General features: G+C 52.1%; 1 protein-coding gene across 2 annotated transcripts; it reads left to right on the top strand.

The window, feature by feature from the left end:
• Positions 1 to 1,161: 1,161 nt before the first annotated feature.
• Positions 1,162 to 16,922, top strand: GPR4 (G protein-coupled receptor 4). 2 transcript variants are annotated; one of them, XM_072980091.2, is made up of 2 exons: positions 1,162 to 1,504; positions 15,427 to 16,922. In XM_072980091.2, exon 2 carries the CDS (start codon positions 15,697 to 15,699, stop codon positions 16,801 to 16,803), a length of 1,107 nt encoding a protein of 368 aa, XP_072836192.1. In that variant the 5' UTR covers positions 1,162 to 1,504; positions 15,427 to 15,696; the 3' UTR covers positions 16,804 to 16,922. The 2 variants fall into 2 exon arrangements, with proteins under 2 accessions (XP_072836192.1, XP_072836190.1); XM_072980089.2 differs by having other exon boundaries at positions 1,162 to 1,584.
• The last annotated feature ends 1,268 nt before the right edge of the window (positions 16,923 to 18,190 follow it).

The raw sequence follows: 18,190 nt of genomic DNA, 5'->3' as shown, positions 1-18,190 counted from the left end.
GTTGAGAAGTTTCATTTATAGATTTTACAAGTCGGAGGAAATGCTCTGCCTGCTGCTACCTGGGGGTGGGGGTGGGGTGGGGGCTTCCAGGCCACGAGTGGCTCAGCTTCTTGGGAAACTGGCCAAGAGGCCACTGGCCCAGCAAGGAAGGAAAACAGCAGAGGGAGCGATGGCCGTGCTCTGTGGCAAGATTTCTGTGGCCTTCCATGGCTTGCCTGGCAGGCGGAAATTCAACAGGTTGCACTCTTCTGCTTCAGGTGGGAGAAGGCGACTTTTTTGGAGGACCTCTCCCAGAACCCCCCTCCCAGCCACCGCCTCCCCCTCCTGTCGGTGCTGGCAATGGGGGGGGGTGGCTGGTTGGGCCATTCTAGCAGTTGCAGCCCCCCCTCCCCTCAAGAAATAACCCTTTCCGGAGCCATGCCCTTAACTTGGAATAAGGCTGAACCGCTTTTGCAAGCCGAGCGGATTTTCAGGCGGTGGCCACCTTACTCTCTTGCAGAGAAAAGGACACAGAGTCCTGGACCCCCTTTCAGGACTGGTGTAAGCTCGGGCGGGGTAAAGGATCATGGACGGCAGCCTCGCGTCTGATCCGATTTCAGAAAGGTCCCTCCTTCCCCAGCCCTCGCCCGGTGGAAAGAAAGCTCAAAGCTTCGCAGCAATTCGACACGCAGCTCATGCACGCGGCCAGTCCTCAGCGAGTTCTAACGCCCCTGCGCCCGTTTCTTTAGGGACACGAAAGGGACTGGTCTGAGCCGCTTCCTTTCAGGTGTCCCAGGAGGGTCAGAGACCACGGGCCGGTCGTCTTTCCAGAAACCTGGGACGCAAGGCAGAGCGTGGCCGCCGCTCAGAGCCTCCCCGCCGCTCCAGCCCCTCACTCCGCTCCACCGCCCCACCCCAGCCCGCGCAGCCTCTCCCAGGAGAAACTTCTCTGGGTCCCCGGAGAGGCGCGGCTGCCAGCCAGAGCCGGGATTACTGGCCTCGGGGGACCAAGGGCCGCCCCAGGAGGAAGCAGCCTCCAAGGCTCACAGCTTCAGCCAGCGCCTTTCTCGTGTTGCTGGAGGGGGGGGCGGGAGCAGAAGATTCCCTCCCACCCCTTCCACAGGGCTGGCACTGACAGGGTTAACCGGCGGCGGAGGCGGCAAGAGCCCTCCCCGGACTGACACCGACGGGGTTAAGGCGGCTCCTCCGCTCAGGTCAGGGAGGCCGGCCGGCCGGCTCCAGAGAAGCGCGGAGCCGCCGGCAGAAGGAGAGAGCCCTTGGGCGGCGGCGGTGGCGGCGCGGGAACTACCGGAGGGAGGAGGCAGCGGCGGCGGGCCAGCGAGGTGCGCTCTTACCCCTCTGCCCTCCGGCGCCCTGGTCCTCTCCCGACGGCCGCGCAGCCCCTTCCTCCCGCACCAGCCGAGCCAGCCGCCGCCGCCGCTGGAGACCGGGAGCGCCTGGAGACCGAGACCCAGATGGGAGCCCAGCAGCAGGATGCTCCGACGGCGCCGGCGTCGCCGCCCGCGTGAGTGGCCGCCGCCCGCAGAAGGCAGGCGCCCGCGGAGGGAGGGCAGTGGCCCCGAGACCCCCGAGAGACCCCAAAGAGTGAGCAGGCGGGCTGGACCCTGGGGGGGGGGCTGGGGGTGGCGGCGGTGAGGAAGGGGCGGGGATTGTGGCACCCCGGTTCGGACCCGGGGGTGGGAGGGAAACGGTTGCCTCTCGGGGGATCTTCTGAACATGTGCAGAGCGCCTTTCCTTCATCCGCGAACAGACGGTTCCGAACTCGGCAAGCTTGCCGAGGGTCTGGCCGTCAAAGGACAGACGGGGGTGCCGAGGCTGCTCCCCAGGGCGCAGGATCCTTTCCACGCCCTGGCCGGAGATGCTGCCACTCGCGATTCGACCTAGGACCACCTTCCGCGCCCGGAGCCCACGCCTGAACCCCCCCCCTAAACCGGGGGCCCTTTCGCCCCTTAAGGAAGCTTGTAGGGCTGGCTTAGGCTTAGAGGACTTTTGTACCCAACTTTTCCGGGAGGGGTCTTTCGGGGAGCTGGGCTCTCTCTCTCTCTCTCTCTCTGTGTGTGTGTAGGGTAATCGCCTTTCTTCCTCACAACAACGCTGAGAGGTGGATGGGTGGAGAAACAGCGACTGGCCCATGAGGTCTCACTGCGCTGCATGGCTGAAGGGGGGTGGGGGATTCCAACTCCTTGGTCTACACTCAGCACAGAGATAAGGGAGGTTTGTTTCCGATCAGCTGCTGCGGCTCACCTGGAGTGTTGAACTGACAGGCCTCCTAGCAACCCTTTCTCCTCCTCCTTTGTCCCTTGTTGACTCTAATAAAAAAGTAGATTATCAGTTTACAAAAAGAACCGGGCGTAGGTGTGTGTATGTGGGGTTGCCCAAATTTGCTTGGACTGGTTGCCCTGCTAGTTCTACATCTGGCTGCTCCCTTGGTGGAGAGGAAAATGAACTTTGTTCATCCTCAGAGGCATTCCAGCATTTCAAGTCAGAATCTTTATACAGGGAGAAGAAGGAAAAAAAACATTCATAGAATTTATAATCTGGCTCAAATTAAGCTTTTAGCAGTTGTCTTGAGGAAACCAGATGCTGGATGGGTAGCTCAGTGGTTTAGGCATTTGCCTACAGAGCCAAAGGTTGGGAGTTCGATTCCCCCTTGGTGCTTCCTGGGAGAAGAGCCAGCCTGGGTGGCCTTGGGCCAGCTGCACCATCGTCCCAGGGCACCTCTTGGGGGAGGGGGGGGAAGAGAGAGAACGGGAAACCACTTCTCTACCTAGAAACCCCTGGAAAGGATCACCATAAATCAGGACTGGTCTGCAGCACATGTTGCTGCTGCTGCTACTACTGATGATGATGATGATAAACCAGATGGAAAGCTATTGGTCCAGCAGTGATACCAAAATAACAGGCTGGTCCCTTTTATTGTGGATGTAAATAAAACCTCACAAGGGGACAAGCAGGCTTGTAAACCTACCAGGACTTTCTCAAAAAGTGGTTTGTTAAATAGATCGACACCTCATAAATGGACATTTAAAACAAAAACAAAAACAAAAACAGAAAAACAGAAAGAGGGGCTGAGAATTGTTGTTCCTGAGAAGTGCAAAGAAGCGTGACAGTCTGAAGTTTATAATCTGGGGATTTAAACTAGGTTATTAGATTCTGGGAGGTACGAAAAGGATTTTAGGTTGCATCCAGAGTGAGTCGAGGAGCAAGGGCCACTTCCCCACCTCCGCCCTAAAAGCATGAAACTCCAAATCTCTTGGGATTTTGCCCCAAACGAGGTCCTCAAGATGGGGGGAATGATGATCGGACCCTCTTGGAATAACGGAGACCTGAGGAGGCCACTCGTCTCACCGAAGGATCCCTTTATGACAGGAGGGAGGAGGCGGAGGCGTTGCCCAGCCCTCTGGTTTCCTTGTTGTTCTGCACGCTTAGCCATTGACAGCAGAAGTCGATTCACAGAACGGAAGAGTTTGGAGGCACCCAAGGGCCATCTAGTCCAGCCTCCTGCTCAGGCAGGAAACTCAGCGCTAGGGTTTCCCTGACAGACCGCCGCCCCCTCACCCCACCCCTGTGTGGGGAGCTGGGAGTTTTCTCTTGGGTCTGGATCCCAAGGACAGACAGGCAGGTGGATTGGGCCCCTCTGAGGATCTGGCACTGATGCATGCACATCCCCTGTGTATTACAGTGAGGCTCATGCAGGAGAATTTGCTGGTGGATTGTGCCTGGGTTGAACCAGACAGGTCCCCCTTCGGCCACTACCCCCCTGCAAACTTATCCCCCCCCTTATGGTGAGGGCACCGCGTGAGGAGGAGGGCAGGGCTCCTTTACCTGCCATAGCTGGGTGTGTGTGTGGGAGAGCTCAGCGGATAAGGGGGGGGGGCTCTACCTTCTTTTTCCTGTGGCTGATCTGCCATCACTGACCACTTCCTTCCCCTCCAGAGCACTCTGTGCTGGTGAGAAAGGCAGGCAAGAGAGCGCAGTGCTGGGGGCCAACAGCTTCAGGCACATCATGTGTCATTTCCTAGATCACTGTCTTGAGGCAAGGCAGGATCTCCTCCACCCCACATGCCTCTATTGACTGCACTGAAACAGGCTGGGGGGGGGGGAAGAGAGGGGAGGGGAAGTAAACTCTCCCCACCACCACCCCCCTCGGGCTCCAGAAACCCAATCAGAGCACAGCTCTACAGGCGAATTTCTTCTTGGCTTTTGGAGGTGAGGATGGGCGGGAGAGAGAGAGACATATAAAGTTTCCAGGAAGCAAAGAGGAAAGACGTCGCCTTTCTTTCCAGGCACGTCAAGGCCCTCCCTAACGTACTTATGATTTCAGATTTTACCGGACCATGGCCGTGCTAAAAATAATAATAATAAAATCTAACCACAAGAAACAAATAATGGAGCTTAAAACAATAATGAAATCAGAACAAATCCAATTTTAAGGCTGCAGAGCACATGGCGGCCACCACACACATTTGCAGTGGTTAAAACACCCTCCCTTCCCAGCTGCCACCCTCCAGATGCTTCGGGGAGTAGAAACACCTCCACCTGTTTCTGAAGGATGGAGGAGGCAGAAAGAGGAAGCCGGGCTGGCTTTCTGCTTGTCAGGACAGGTCTCACTTCAGAGGAGAAGAAAACCCAGGCCAGAGACCAAGGACTCTGTGGAGGAGAAAGCAGAGCAGGGATGGAGGAGCGCTCCAGGTAACCGGGGCCCATCCCTGCTCAGCTGTTTGTCTTCAAAGGTAAAAGAAAAAAAGCCGTCAGGAGAGTGGAAATTATTACAGAGCCTTTGAAGTTCTTTTCGCTCCTTCTGGCTTTTCCCCATAATCTGCTGGGCAGCCACATTTCATGCTGATAGTGCTTCTGGAGAGTCTTCCAAGGCAGGCCCATGGAGAAAATGTTACAGCAGTCCAACCTCTTAGTTATTCAGGGGTGTATATCTGCAGCCAGGTGATGAGACATCCAGAACCAGACATCACGTGCCAACAGAAAGGGATGGGAAAAGGCACCCTTCTCCGCCCTGTCATGTGATTTGCAAAGGCAAGGTTGTCACTATAACTAATCCCCAGCAGCACATCGGTTGCTTCAAGGAGATGCAACCCTGACTGGAATGGGGATCCACCGGCTATTGTGTTGACCCACCCGCCATGTGTGTGTATGTGTGTGTGCGTGCACACACACACACAAACACACATGCATGCATGCACACACCAACTTGTTTGTACTCCGTTTCAGTTTATTAGCACCTTGTCTAATAACCTTTTGGAGGCAATTTTGGGGGTGGATGAGGGCAACCCGTCTGAAACTTAGCCCAGATGGGATGGAAAGGTTATAAGCTAAGACGTCCCCTGATTTCAGGCAAAGTCCTGGCAGCAGGCCTCTGGATGGAGATACTCTTTCCTGAAAGAGCCAAAACTCTTAAGGTTCCCTTGGCTTTGGCAGTTGCCCGGGGGGGGGGGGCTTTTGGTGGCCATCTGTACCTCCCACTGCAGTGGCCCCACACCTGTGCAATGCCCTCCCTGGAAAATGCCTTGTGTCTCTCTTTGCTAGTCTTTGGAAAGACCTGTTTGTTCTCAGCCGGGAGGATTTGATTGATTTCAATCCAATATGCTTTTAACTAAGGTGTTATCTTCTGCTGCTCTTTTGTTATCAGAGTATTTGTTATTTTAATCACTTATGTAACTGAATTTTGCTCTTAACATTTGATGGTCTTTCTCCTCCCCATGTGTTGTTTCTCAGGCTTGTGCCCTGAAAAGCAGGCTGGACTATCAATGGGAGGAGTCATAGGGCCTCCTTCTCACACCTGACACATCTGCCGATCTGAAAGGTGGCTCAAGAATTTCCCGGTCTGTTTTGTTTAGTTTTAATTTGGGGGTTATACTTGCTGAAACAGGGGAGCATGACCACCTCTTGACACAAGCAGCAGTAGGCAACAGCGGTGGTGGTGGTGGTGATGATGATGTCCCACAGTAACATCTCAGATCTGTGTTTTAAATTTAATTTGGGAAAGAGAGTGTGGAGCAGTCTGCAGCTTGGTGCAACCAGTAGCAAGAAAGCCGTCAAGCAAAGGCCTAAAAGATGAAGGTCTTCTCCTCCCTAGTTGGATCCATTTGACTTGCCAAGTAAGGCAATTCAAAGGACCCAGAAGACAAATCGTCCACAGATGGGACCCAACTGAGGCTTGCATTCCTGCCTGTGAGTCATCAGAACAACCCGCTTTTCTACGGCCTCTTTGCTTGAAGGAGATGAGAACGGGCAAAGGACCAGCATTTTGTAAATAAAAGAAACTCCAGGGTTGTGATATTATTCCTGGAAGGAAAGAGCAGGAAGATCTGGGAGTTGGTTCTTCAGAAAGCTAAGAAGCTTGCAGAGTCCAGTTTTGATGGTTGGTTGGGCGGGGAAAGTAAATTCAGTGCTGAAGTTCATATTGACTCCAAGAGTTATTGATGTTTTAGCCGCAGTAGGTACTTACCTACTCATCCTATTTACGGGTGTTTTAATACCACTTCTAACTTTTCCTGCTATAGATTAATGTGCCCGCTGGCCTGTCCAGAATTTGTTTCTCCTGACATTTCATCTTGCAAACATCAACAGCATAACACTTTGATGGCACTTGCTTTGTGATCCAGAAATAGCACTCAGCACGCACCCAGAGGTTTTCTTTGCTTTCTAACTGATTTCATGTTTAAGGGCAGTCGGGCCCTGCAAGGCAGCCCCCCCCCCCCAGTTGATAGCAGAAGCCATGCCTGCTTCTCTCTTGCGCTCTGCAGACCAGAGAAAGCAGCCAAGGGAGACCCGAGCGGCGGCGTGGACGCTTCTCAAGCCTGGGCTCGTAACAAACTCTAGACGTGGTTATTTAGCCAGACCTTAGATTAGCCAGGCAGCTGCTAGCCAGACATACGGGAACACGCCCAGGAGCTGGAAAGCCCTGACATGAGGGAGACTGAGACCTGAGATTAATTCATGTGATTTAAACCCTTCTGCATATTTCCAAAAACTCAATGCCGTTCACTTTTTGAGATGCTGGGGAACAACCCCAATGAACAAAAGCTACTGCTCAGGTTTAAAAATGTTCCTTTCCTGCAACAAACTCTGCCTCTCCAAAGCTTATCCTCACTAATTAACTGACTGAAACGTCTTAGTTTAATCATCTACCAATGAAACCAATTACAGCTGGCAATTGCTGCACTAATTTTAAGAGAGTTGACGTTCTTCTCTCGAGTGCACCTGATTTTGTAACAGAGGCCAACTTTCCCCGGGCAAAGCCTCTCCGAGCCACCCTAAGAGGCAGAAATTCAGCAGGAGAAGCCTCGATCATTAATGAGCCGTTGAATTCCTCCCTTGGCGGTGGTGTGGCTGCTGGACTGACGGAGGAATGGATGGGCCTGTCTTGGCCAAGCCAGGGCCCGGGTGGGACCCTTTCCCAGCCCGCCAGCCCACTCAGGCAGGAGACCCCGACTTGCTCTCCTTGGCTTCCTTTGATGGCAGGAAAGGCAAAAGGCCCTGCGCGGCCGGGACCTACCCCCACTCTCCTCCGGCACCCCCTCCCCTGCCCATTCCTAGTCCATGTCGCCCAAGTCCAACGGAAGTTTTTGGTTTGCCATAATCCAATCCTCCTGCCCCGCAAAGCAGCTGGTGTGTGCGAAGCCCCTGCCTGTGAGCACCCACTTCCGCCTGCGTTTCTGGGATATAAATAGATTGGTGGCGGGATAATCAAATTGGACCTGAGCACAGGCTGTTCCTGGCCGCTCGAGGGTGGGGGGGGGGGGACAGAGGGCCAGATCGGATCACCCGAGGCCAGGTGGGGGGTGGGAAGGGGAGGCTCAGCGACTGGGCTCGCTGTCCTCGGGCCGCACATCCAGGGCTGTCTTTCTAAGTCTTCACGCCTCGTCTGTGCTCTTTTCAGAGGGGCCCAAAGCCACCTCAGTCTGTTGATGCTGAAACAACAGAGTTTAGGGGCAACTAAAAATTTAAGGGTACCACCAGCTGGGGCTTTTTTTGAGAGAGAAAGAAAGAGAGAGGGAGACGGAGGGAGAGAAAGATAGAGTGTCCATGTCTCCCACCGGGATGCCCTGCAGATCCTTTGATTATGGGAGACGTTTTGTGGAGGACAGCCTACGTAATCTGACAGATGCACACCTTGAAGCAGAGAGAAACATTATGCACGTGTGTGTGTGTGTGTGGGCACCACTTCTGCTACCTGCTGTGGTCCTCATGGGATCATCCTTTGTGCAGCTGAACTCCTTGGAGAAGGGTTCACAAGTTGTCCATTTTTTGTTTTATGAACATTTGCTCCTGTCTCCTGCAACCTCATGCTCGCTGGGCGTGCTCCAAGTGCTTCTGTCTTCAAGAACATTGGCCTGCAACTTGCCTGACCATGATAGCCACGAGCCCAGCACATCTTGAAGGCACCCAAGTGGGCAGGAATGCTTTCCACCTCCCCATCTCTGTCCTTTATGCCTATAAGTTAGAAAGAGAGATGTAACGTTATATAACGTATTAGACGTAAAGGGTGAAAGTGGTGAATGGCACCCTGCAGGCAACGTCAATGTGTCCGATGAAAGGGCTTTTGCCCAGCCAACATGTAGAGGTGGAAAAAGTTACTTGTGTGGATGACAGCTCCCAGAATTTTTGGTGTGAGCCCAAGGGACGATGGGAGTTGTAATCCACACATGTAACTCGTACAGCAGGCCCCATGCCAGACTGGTGACTTCAAAGATGGAGGTTCTGTACACAAAAGGGCACCTTTGTGCTTCTTGCAGTCTCGCTGGTTCTTTTATACGCTGAATGCCTTTTTATTTCACCCTTCCTGGAATGAGCTGCAGTGTGTTCTAAGGGGGAGGGACAGCCGGGAGGACGGGTGTGATTTTAAGGAAGGTGGAAGGTTGGTGGGGTGGTGGGGGTCGAAGGGCAAGAGTAGCGAGAACAAACAGAATAAAAGGCAGGCGAGAAGGTGGGGAAAAAGGAGGACAGGGGAAGGAGGAGAGGGAAGCCATAAGATGTCTTTTCCCAATGCCACTCAAGGTCAGCGTGCCCTGTCCCATGCCCCCCCCCAAACCCATCTGTCTTGGACTGGCTGGGTTCAGCCAGTGGGGGGGGGAACGTCCTTCCACATGAGTGTGAAGGAACTATCTTTGCCACTCCTGCTGTCTTCTGAGAATGGGCCACGGCATGACCGCTCGTTTCCCGTGGCGCAAGTACCACCTGCTGCAGAAAGACGACTCAAAGGGGAAATCAGGGTCTCTGGGAGGCTGCTTCCTCGGATCGGGGCTGAACTATCTGAGGTGGCTCGTACTTTTTCAGAGACTGGCTTAATCTTATTTTGGCCACTAATAGGGAAATAAGACCCCTGTCTTATTTGGATGGGCCCAGCTCCCCTATTCTCTCTCTCTCCATTCTGCCTTGACGGTCTGTAGGATCCCCGTTGGGCAAAAGTACAACTCTTCTGAAGTGCCAGCTTCTGCCATCCAAGTGGTCTACTCATGAGATTGGCACAGCATTCCTGAGGAGGGTGACCTGGTGAAGTGAGTTAATTCATAGCTGAGGAACTGTTCTTGTTAAGCGCAGGACATGCACCACTTGAAGGAAAAACAAAGCAGAAGAACACCTCTCTCGGTTGAGCCATCTCAGGGAGACGATCTTCCCTCTGGCACAGAACCAACAACAAGCACCGCCCCCCCCTGCACCGCCCCCCCCTCCAAAAAAAGAAAAGAAAAAAACAGACTCTGAGAAACCTCTCCGGGTCTATTTCCTGCCTCAGCTGAGTCAGGGATGAGCAAAACGTAGCCTTCCAGGGTTACTGAATGGGAGCTTCTAGCATTCCTCCAGCCGTGGCTGATGGGTGTCGTTGTCCAAGGAATATCCAGAGGGTTGGACTTTGCTCATCCATCCCTCAAGGAAATCTACAGACAAGCCATTGTGTTTGCTCTACAACTCTTATGATGTGAGCATTGACTTGAGCGCTTGAGTGCAATATGTAACCCTCTGAGCATATCAAGAGTTTTTCTTTTTTCCTCTTTTACCTGTTGCTTGTCCTTATGTCTGAAAAGCGGGCAGGCTCTGAGTGCGGGACTTTCCTTGTGCCGGTTGTCTTTGTCCCACATTCACGCACACTGTCTGGTTACACAGTAACGATGTTCTTCCTTTTGTTCTTTCCACCCACCCCCACCTCACCCCTAACAACGCCAGGGCAATTATTAACACTCCTTGTGCAGGCCGGGCTGAAGAGGATGATAATCACACACTCTCTCTATGCCTTCTGCTCTGTTTCCCCTTGGTTCTTCCACATCAGAGAACGAGGAGCTGATGAGAACAGAGAACCCTTTGCACTTTTTTTCCTGAGAAGGAGCAGAAGGGCCTCCAGATTAGCACCAAAACTGCCAAAGTTTCAACCAGAATCTTACTTCAGTGCCTTTAACAGTGGCACTATCTGCATAAGAGCAACTTCAAAAGAACTGTTCTGGGTCAGAGGAAGGTCTTCCCAGGCCATTGTTCTGTTCCCCAGTTGGCCAACCAGATGTGTAAAGGAAACACAGAAGGAAGACACTGATTCTGTATCCAGAAGGAGTATGCCTAGAAGAAGAAAATACTGTCTGTTTAGTCCATCAGAAACTTGTCCTGGTCTATATTTGGCAAATTAGTTTGCTTTCACTTTGTAATTTGTTGGGAAACAGGATGCACAATGATTACTTTATCTTTACCTTAAAACTTTATCTTACTGCTAATAAATGACCCCTTTTTTGGACAAAGGCCCATATCAAACCTAGAAACCACCAGTTGATGGTATGATTGGAAAAGGGTAGTAGCCTCTTCCCGCCAGCTCAAGTTTCCACTGGTCCCTGCATCTGATTAATGATGTTGTAGGTGGTTAAGGTGTGCAGGTTCATGGGTGTGATTTAGAAAGGAAGAGGGCAATTTGAAAGCTGACGCAAGGCTCCAGCTGCTGTTTTGCACTTTGAAATGTTCCTGTCCAATGAGTTAGTGAGAAGTTCATCCAAGCCCATTCAGCCACCAAGAACCTAATTTAAAAAATTAGCTCCCCCTCCCGTTCAATCACCAATTACCACTCTCAGACTAATGAAGAAGAAGAGCCGTCTTACTTCTGAGCCTTCCCTATAAATGAAGGTTAGCATTAAGAACCGTTGTCTGTTTGTCTGCTTGTATTGATCTGCAGGTGCTCGTGGCTATCTGTGACCATTCCTTCAAATCTGGAACGCCCCCCACTTCCCCTCCTCTTTTCCCCAAATGTGTAGAGCCTTGTTTTTGTCACTTGCATCTTAAGAAAGGTTTTTCTGCCCATGCTCAAATGAATTTGTTTAGGTGTCTCTAGTGTGTTGCCCCCTAATTCAACATCTCGCTTTGCTCACAAAGTTGGCTCCCTGTCTCTGTGGGCCGAAGTGCTAGTTCCTGCCTGAAGAACACGATTCCTATTTTAAAAGAGTGCTGCTTATATACCACCCCCACAGTGCTTAAAGCCCTCTCTGGGTGGTTTACAATTCAGTTATGTGGGCTACAGGCTGCCCCTCCACCCAGCGGGCTGGGCACTCAATTTACCAACCTTGGAAGGATGGAAGGCTGACTCAACCGCGAGCTGGCTACCTGAGTCCATCCGGATCAAACTCAGGTCATGAGTAGAGTCTTTACTGCAGTTTAATCACTGCACCGTGAAGCTCTTCGCTTCAGACCTGCTGGCGGAGAACATCTGAGGCCGAAGCTTTCACACCTTTTTTTCCCAAGCTCTGGACGAGAAGGGCTCTGCACCCAGAGAAGTATATATTTTTTGTCCCCGGTGCCCCCAGGCGTGCCTGCACTCCTTCCTCCCACCAAGTGGCTTGCTGCAATCACCTATCATTTGTTGCCATGGCTCTAGGGAGGATGATGCATGTTCCCCTCCTTGCTTCCCCACGTCTCAGAACAAGGATGGCAATCGGTTCTTAGCACAGTCTCTCAGGAGCTAAGAAGTCTCTCGAGATGGATGGACGGAGTCACTGAAGCGACCCCCATGAATTTGACCCAACTCCGGGAGGCAGTGGAAGACAGGAGGGCCTGGCGTGCTCTGGTCCATGGGGTCACGAAGAGTCAGACACGACTTAACGACTAAACAACAACAAAGAAGTCTCTGATAACCTTCTTATGCCTCTTCCACCATATCACCAAGAGCTATGCCTTCCAGGCAACATATGGAGACCCTATAGCTGACCAACTTGTTTGAAACATGCAGTGCAAATTCAGCCTCTTAATGGTGTTCAAACTCTGGGAAACTACCTAGATCATCTGCGGGAGGAAAGAATCATGCTTGTTTCACCACCATGTATATATTATTCATGCACACTTACTTCCAGGATGTTCTGATATTGTCCACCAAACAGTTTGGAAGTGGGTGGTAGGACTGACTTAAAAAAACAACAACACACTCACAGAGACACATTTCTCTTGCACCATTTGCTGTGGATTTTTCAGCACCATTAACTCCCGTGTGATGGTGTTTTCCACATCCATTAGAGTTAACTGGACAGCAGCGAAGTGAAGTGCAGTGCCATGGATGAAGCAGATGTTCTTCCTTCCTTTTGCTGAGCTGGATCTATGTTGGTCAGAAAACATTCCTGTTGAAAGAAAGACTGTCTAGGTGTTGAATCTGAGGATGATGGCGGCTGGCTACCGCTTCTTCCAGAAACCTGTTTGGGATTTTTTGTGTGTGTGTGTGTGTGTGTGTGTGTGTGTGTGTGTGTGTGTGTGTGTGTGTGTGTGTGTGTGTGTGTGTGTGTGTGTGTGTGTGTGTGTGTGTGTGTGTGTGTGTGTGCGCGCGCGCCAGCCTGTGTCTGCTTTGTTCATTGCCCTTTAAGGCTTGGCAGGCGAGTTCCAGGGAATGGTGTTAGTGGGGAGGGAGGTCCTGATGACCTTCAGCTCCAGCCAGGGGGATTAAGGGTCCAGAAAGGTTAGCATGAATTTTTCAGGAGACTTTATGTACATAAAATCCAACTTTACAGAATTAACATTTGCAGCATTGAACTGGTGGCAGATTCCTCAAAAGGGAAGGGCTGGTTGGCTGCCACCGCCTTTTGCATTTAGTCTTTGCTGTTACTTTTTTATAACTTTCTTCCCCTAACTGTTCTTTAAACACATTGTTAAGTTGCCTTTATTACTTTTTTGAGAAATGTAGGAACAATCACTAAAGATAAGATGAATAAATCAAGTATCCTCCAAGGGGTAACCTGCCATTTGGTGTGCAAGCTCAGAGAGAGTGTTGCTGGTCCATGGAATGACCCCTGAAGAGCGAACATTGGTAGCATTCAGACGCCAAGCTAAGGCTTTCGGTTCCCAGTGTGTCTTTCTAGTTTTCTCTCTCCTTTGCACGTTTTCTTCCTGCTTTGTAACATTAACCTTTTGACTTTGTTGGGGTAGTTTATTTTTGTTTCATACTATTTGCAAACTGCTCCACGGGCATTGCCAGCTGGGCAGGTATAAACACTGGAAATAAACAAAATAATAACATCATCCTTACACCTTTAGTCAGAATCAGGGTGAGTGGGAGGGGGAAACTATCTCGAGATCAAGAGCAGGGCAATGCCCTTTGTAAGTACCAAGAGAAAGGTTACAAAGTGCAAACGAGGCAGCCTGATTTAGTTCTGCGTAGCAGCTCCGTTCTCATGCTGGCTGTTTAGAAAACAGACGGGAACAATGCGGGCGGGAGGGGTGGGTTTGCACTTTTTACAAGGGGACAGAGGTGTTAGGGAAACCTAATTAGGTTATACCTAGCTGGGTGTGCGGCACCCATCTTGGGGTTTCCTTCGAAGTCTACATAGAGAGGGAGCAGCTGATACTTGCCTGTAGGAAAAGAGGAGCCCACGCTCTACCTCCTTGGCTCGCCTTGAGTAGGGACGCTCCTGGAATGCAGAAGGATGGGACCCCCTCCCCCCCCCGCTTGCAAAGGTTCAGGGCTTTACAGGCCATTGACTGGCAGGCCAGACTAGAATATTTCTGTTTACAGGGGGCGGGGTGGGGGTGGGGGAGAGAATTAGACAGCTTAATGATGGAAAGTCGAGGGCTGTGCTGTTGTGCAGAAAAGAGGCTGGGGGGGGGGAGAGAGCGGACGCCTTGTGCAGATGGTCTGAACTGGCCATCTCACCGCCTGCTTTCTCATAGCACTTGGCGGCTAGAGGGGCATCAATGTCTCCGGGTTCAGAACCAAAGGTGTGCTTGGGGCTGGGGGACCATGGCTGGACAGCCCTGGAAGGAAGGATCCAGCTGAGGGACCAGATCCCCAGGAACCCTAACCTTGAGTGGGGCCAGTTGTGATGTGCCTGCCTTTGCAAGCATTTGCATATTCTCTCTCAGGCAGCGCTTGGATTGTTGCACGTTGGCCTGTGCAGCTGTTACGTACACGCTTGCCTTTCCTTGATTATTCTTCAGGACTCCCATTCTGGCTCGCAGGAGGCGCCCCTTGCCGATCTCTCTGCCTCAGCCCGAAAGGAGTGCCTCCCGGCCACCGGTCCGGTGGGCAAGGCTTTAGTGGCCACTTCCCCAGATAGCCTCCTCTGCCCAGAATTGGCCCAACAGAGGGCCAGGCTTTCCGGGTGTTTGGCCTCCATTCCTGGCCATGGGTTGGTGCATCAGGCAGTTGGGAGGTGAACGTCTAGAAGGGCCTCAAGGCTCACAGAGTCCAACCTGCTGCTCAAGGCAGGAATCCAGGTCAAAGCAGATCTCATCGATGGCGGTCTAAATTTCTCTTGAACGCCTCCAGTGTTGGAGCATTCACCATCTATCAAGGTCAACTGTTCCATTGTTGCACCGCTCTAATGGTTAGGAAGTTTCCCCCCTGATATTTAGAACTCTTTCCCTGACTAGGTGGGGCAACATTTGGGAAGGTGGCATGGAAGAAAAAGGGGAGTTCAACATTCGTCTTGGTCAGATGTTAATCGCCAGAGGAACAGTCGTTACTACAGAGATGAGGAAGAGCCATTGATTCTCTGTCCCTTAAAGGAAAACCTGGTAACAACCTGCCTTCCGCTCGCTCTCCAAGCTCGCAGCCTTCATTTTGCAGCTTGCATAACCAAGGCTCCCTTGCCTATTAATATCTGGCGAGCATGAAGTCTGAGCTTTATGGCTTCTCCACACCGCCTTTCCAAAGTGTGTGATGCCGAACCTCTGCAGAATTCTGAAAAGACACAAAAGATTTATTTCCTTTGTAACATTTTGGTGGCTCAGTAAAGGAATCCTCTCCTCCGCTACCATATAAGGCTCCTGTAATAACTTCAACCAGATTTATCTGATTATATGATGTGTTTGTTTCTTACTACGGTATATTTATAATTTGTTTTATTTTATGCTCATTTAACTCTGGATATAAACAACCCAGGGTAGTGTTTATCACTAATCAGTGTGGTATACATAGAACTTTCCTAAATAACTAACCTAGGCCTTCTCTTTTCCTCCCAGGCCTGAAAGAACAAGAAGGTCCCCTGAGAGACCACGGCGGCCACAGCCGTGTTAACTAGAGGGGCAGGTGGCGAAGGGGAAAGGCCTCCTCTTGAGGGGGCTGGTGGAGATCTCACTGCATGCCGGCTCCTGCGACCTCCTTGCAATGGCCTGCGGAGCACCGCCGACGTACCACCTCCAGCCTGGTAGACTCCTGCTCTGAGTTGGGATTTGCCACCCCTTTAGCTCCCGCCACGTCCCAGAGAGCCCCACTGCGTTCTTGCCTCAAGGATGTGCAACACAACCCTAGTCAGCTGGAGCTGCCGCGTGGACTCAAAGATCGACCACCTCTTTCCTCCAACGCTCTACATCATCGTCATCACCATCGGCCTCCCCACCAATGGCATGGCTCTCTGGGCCGCTTACCTCCAGGTCAGGCAGAAGAACGAGTTGGGCGTCTACTTGATGAACCTCTCCATTGCAGACCTGCTCTACATTGCCACTTTGCCCCTCTGGATCGACTACTTCCTTCACTATGACAATTGGATCCATGGCCAGCAGTCCTGCAAGGTCTTTGGGTTCATCTTCTACACCAACATCTACATCAGCATCGCCTTCCTCTGCTGCATCTCCGTGGACCGCTACCTGGCCGTGGTGCACCCTTTGCGCTTTGCCAAGTTCCGGAGGGTCAAGACGGCATTGGCCATCAGCCTGGTGGTGTGGACTATAGAGATTGGGGCTAACTCGGCCCCGCTCTTTCACGACGAACTCTTCCACGACCGCTACAACCACACTTTCTGTTTCGAGAAGTACCCCATGGAGGAATGGGTGGCATGGATGAACCTTTACCGGGTCTTCATAGGTTTCCTCTTCCCATGGATGCTGATGCTTTTCTCCTACCAGGGGATCCTACGGGCCGTGCGTGGGAATATCTCCACCGAGAAGCAGGAGAAGGCCAAGATCAAACGCCTCTCCCTCAGCCTCATTATCATCCTCCTCTTCTGCTTCGCCCCTTACCACGTCATCCTGCTCTCCCGCAGCGCTGTCTACCTAAGCAAGCCCTGTGACTGCAGCTTTGAGGAGAAGGTCTTTGTGGCTTACCACACTTCCCTGGCCTTCACGAGCTTGAACTGTGTGGCCGACCCCATCCTCTACTGTTTTGCCAACGAGGGGGCCCGGAGTGACGTGACCAAGGCCCTCTCCACCCTCGTGCGCTTCTTGGCCAGCTCCAAACCCCAGGAGATGGCAAATGCCTCCCTCACCCTGGACACCCCCCTCTCCTCCAAGGCAGGCAGTTTCTGCCGGCAGCCCTTGGCGCTCGCGCTGCCCCCCTTGCCGGCTGAGGTGGGGAGGAGCGAGGAGGAACTCCAGATGAAGATACTGACTTTCCACCCGTGAATGCTCCCTTGCTACACATCTGGGCCCACTCAGTGAGACACCCTGAGGATGCCTTCCTCCCAATGGCAATTTGCTGGGGCAGTAAATTGAGCGTTGAAAATAAAATAGTATTATAACAATTTAGAAACTCATAGTGTACGTTTCTGCCACAGGTTCCGCATGAAAGGGCAACTAAAAATGGCATCACCTGGCCTTTCTGTTGCTCTTTCAGGTGTTCAGAGCACATCACATGTTTTCTCTTGGTGTTGAGAGAGGCTCAGTATTACGTATTACCCGCATGTTGGAGGTGAGGGTGGAAGAGGGTAGAAGAAGGTGGAGTATGCCTAAGGCAAAATTCAACTTGAGATTCCCCTATGTGCTGCTCGGTCTCTCAGCAGCTCTACCTCACCAGCTCTTGTGCAGAAAGCACCCGAGTAAGAATACCCATACCACAGATCCTGATAACAGGGAATTCAAACCTCAGTCCTGGCCAGAAAGACATCCAGAGAGAAGTTACAGAGTGGAAGCCACCAGGCTGTCTCGCTCCCCAGAGGTCTGTGCTATGCAGTGCGGAGCAAGAGCCATGGACAGGTCTGTGCTCCTTCCGGGCGTCTCTCTAATTCTGTTTTCCAAAGAGTCATCTGTACCTCATCACAGAGCACAGCATCCCCCAGATTAATTATGTGCAGTACGAAAACAAGCCCTCCCTTGTCTGTCTTGGACAGCAGAGGCAGACAGGGAGAAGAGAGGACAGGAGAGGATTTGCCCCGTGTATACCCACATTCAGATGTTCACAAGTCTCTTCCTTGCAAATGCCAAGTCGTGTCTCTGAAGGGATGATTGGAACCCACATCTCTTCTTCTAACATGGAGAGGGTGTTATAGGCAGCTCCTCTTGCACGGCCATGCACACCCACCCACCACAACAGGTCTCGACATGACATGCTTACCTCAGAGCTTGGGTGTGCTGCTTTTCCTAGACTACCACACCCAGAATTCCCTAGCCAGGGAGTCACTGTCCAACCCCCCCCCCCCTCTGCTTTCTTTGCCTCCACCATCAAGCTGGAAGGATTTTTGGCAAGGGGCCCTGGCACCATTCTGCCCCCACAAATGACTCCCTTTCATAGGAATGCACGGAGGGGCAGGGGGAGGAGCCTGCGAGATGACGGTAAATGACAACAGCCTAATCTCAGCACTTAAAAGAGGATTGAGAGGGCCACTACGTCAAAAGCCTTCCTGGGAACAAAAAGGACGAGGCCAAAGGTGAGGCTGGGTGGGAATATCCCTTGAGGGGAAGAGACCTCCCATGAACTCCAGCCGGCCAAGGTCTCTCTTACAGCCCAGATGCCCCAAACACGCCCACACACTCCAGGGGTCCTAGGAGTGGGTGAACATCCCTACCTTTGCTC

This window comes from Pogona vitticeps, chromosome 9, assembly GCF_051106095.1.
Source record: "Pogona vitticeps strain Pit_001003342236 chromosome 9, PviZW2.1, whole genome shotgun sequence".
NCBI lineage: Eukaryota > Metazoa > Chordata > Lepidosauria > Squamata > Agamidae > Pogona > Pogona vitticeps.
Note: the sequence above shows the minus strand (reverse complement) of the source record. Positions and strands in the feature narration are given on the sequence as shown.

Bases quoted from the DNA above. Each gene is read 5' to 3' on its own strand.
- GPR4 (XM_072980091.2), top strand. From the start codon at position 15,697: ATGTGCAACACAACCCTAGTCAGCTGGAGCTGCCGCGTGGACTCAAAG.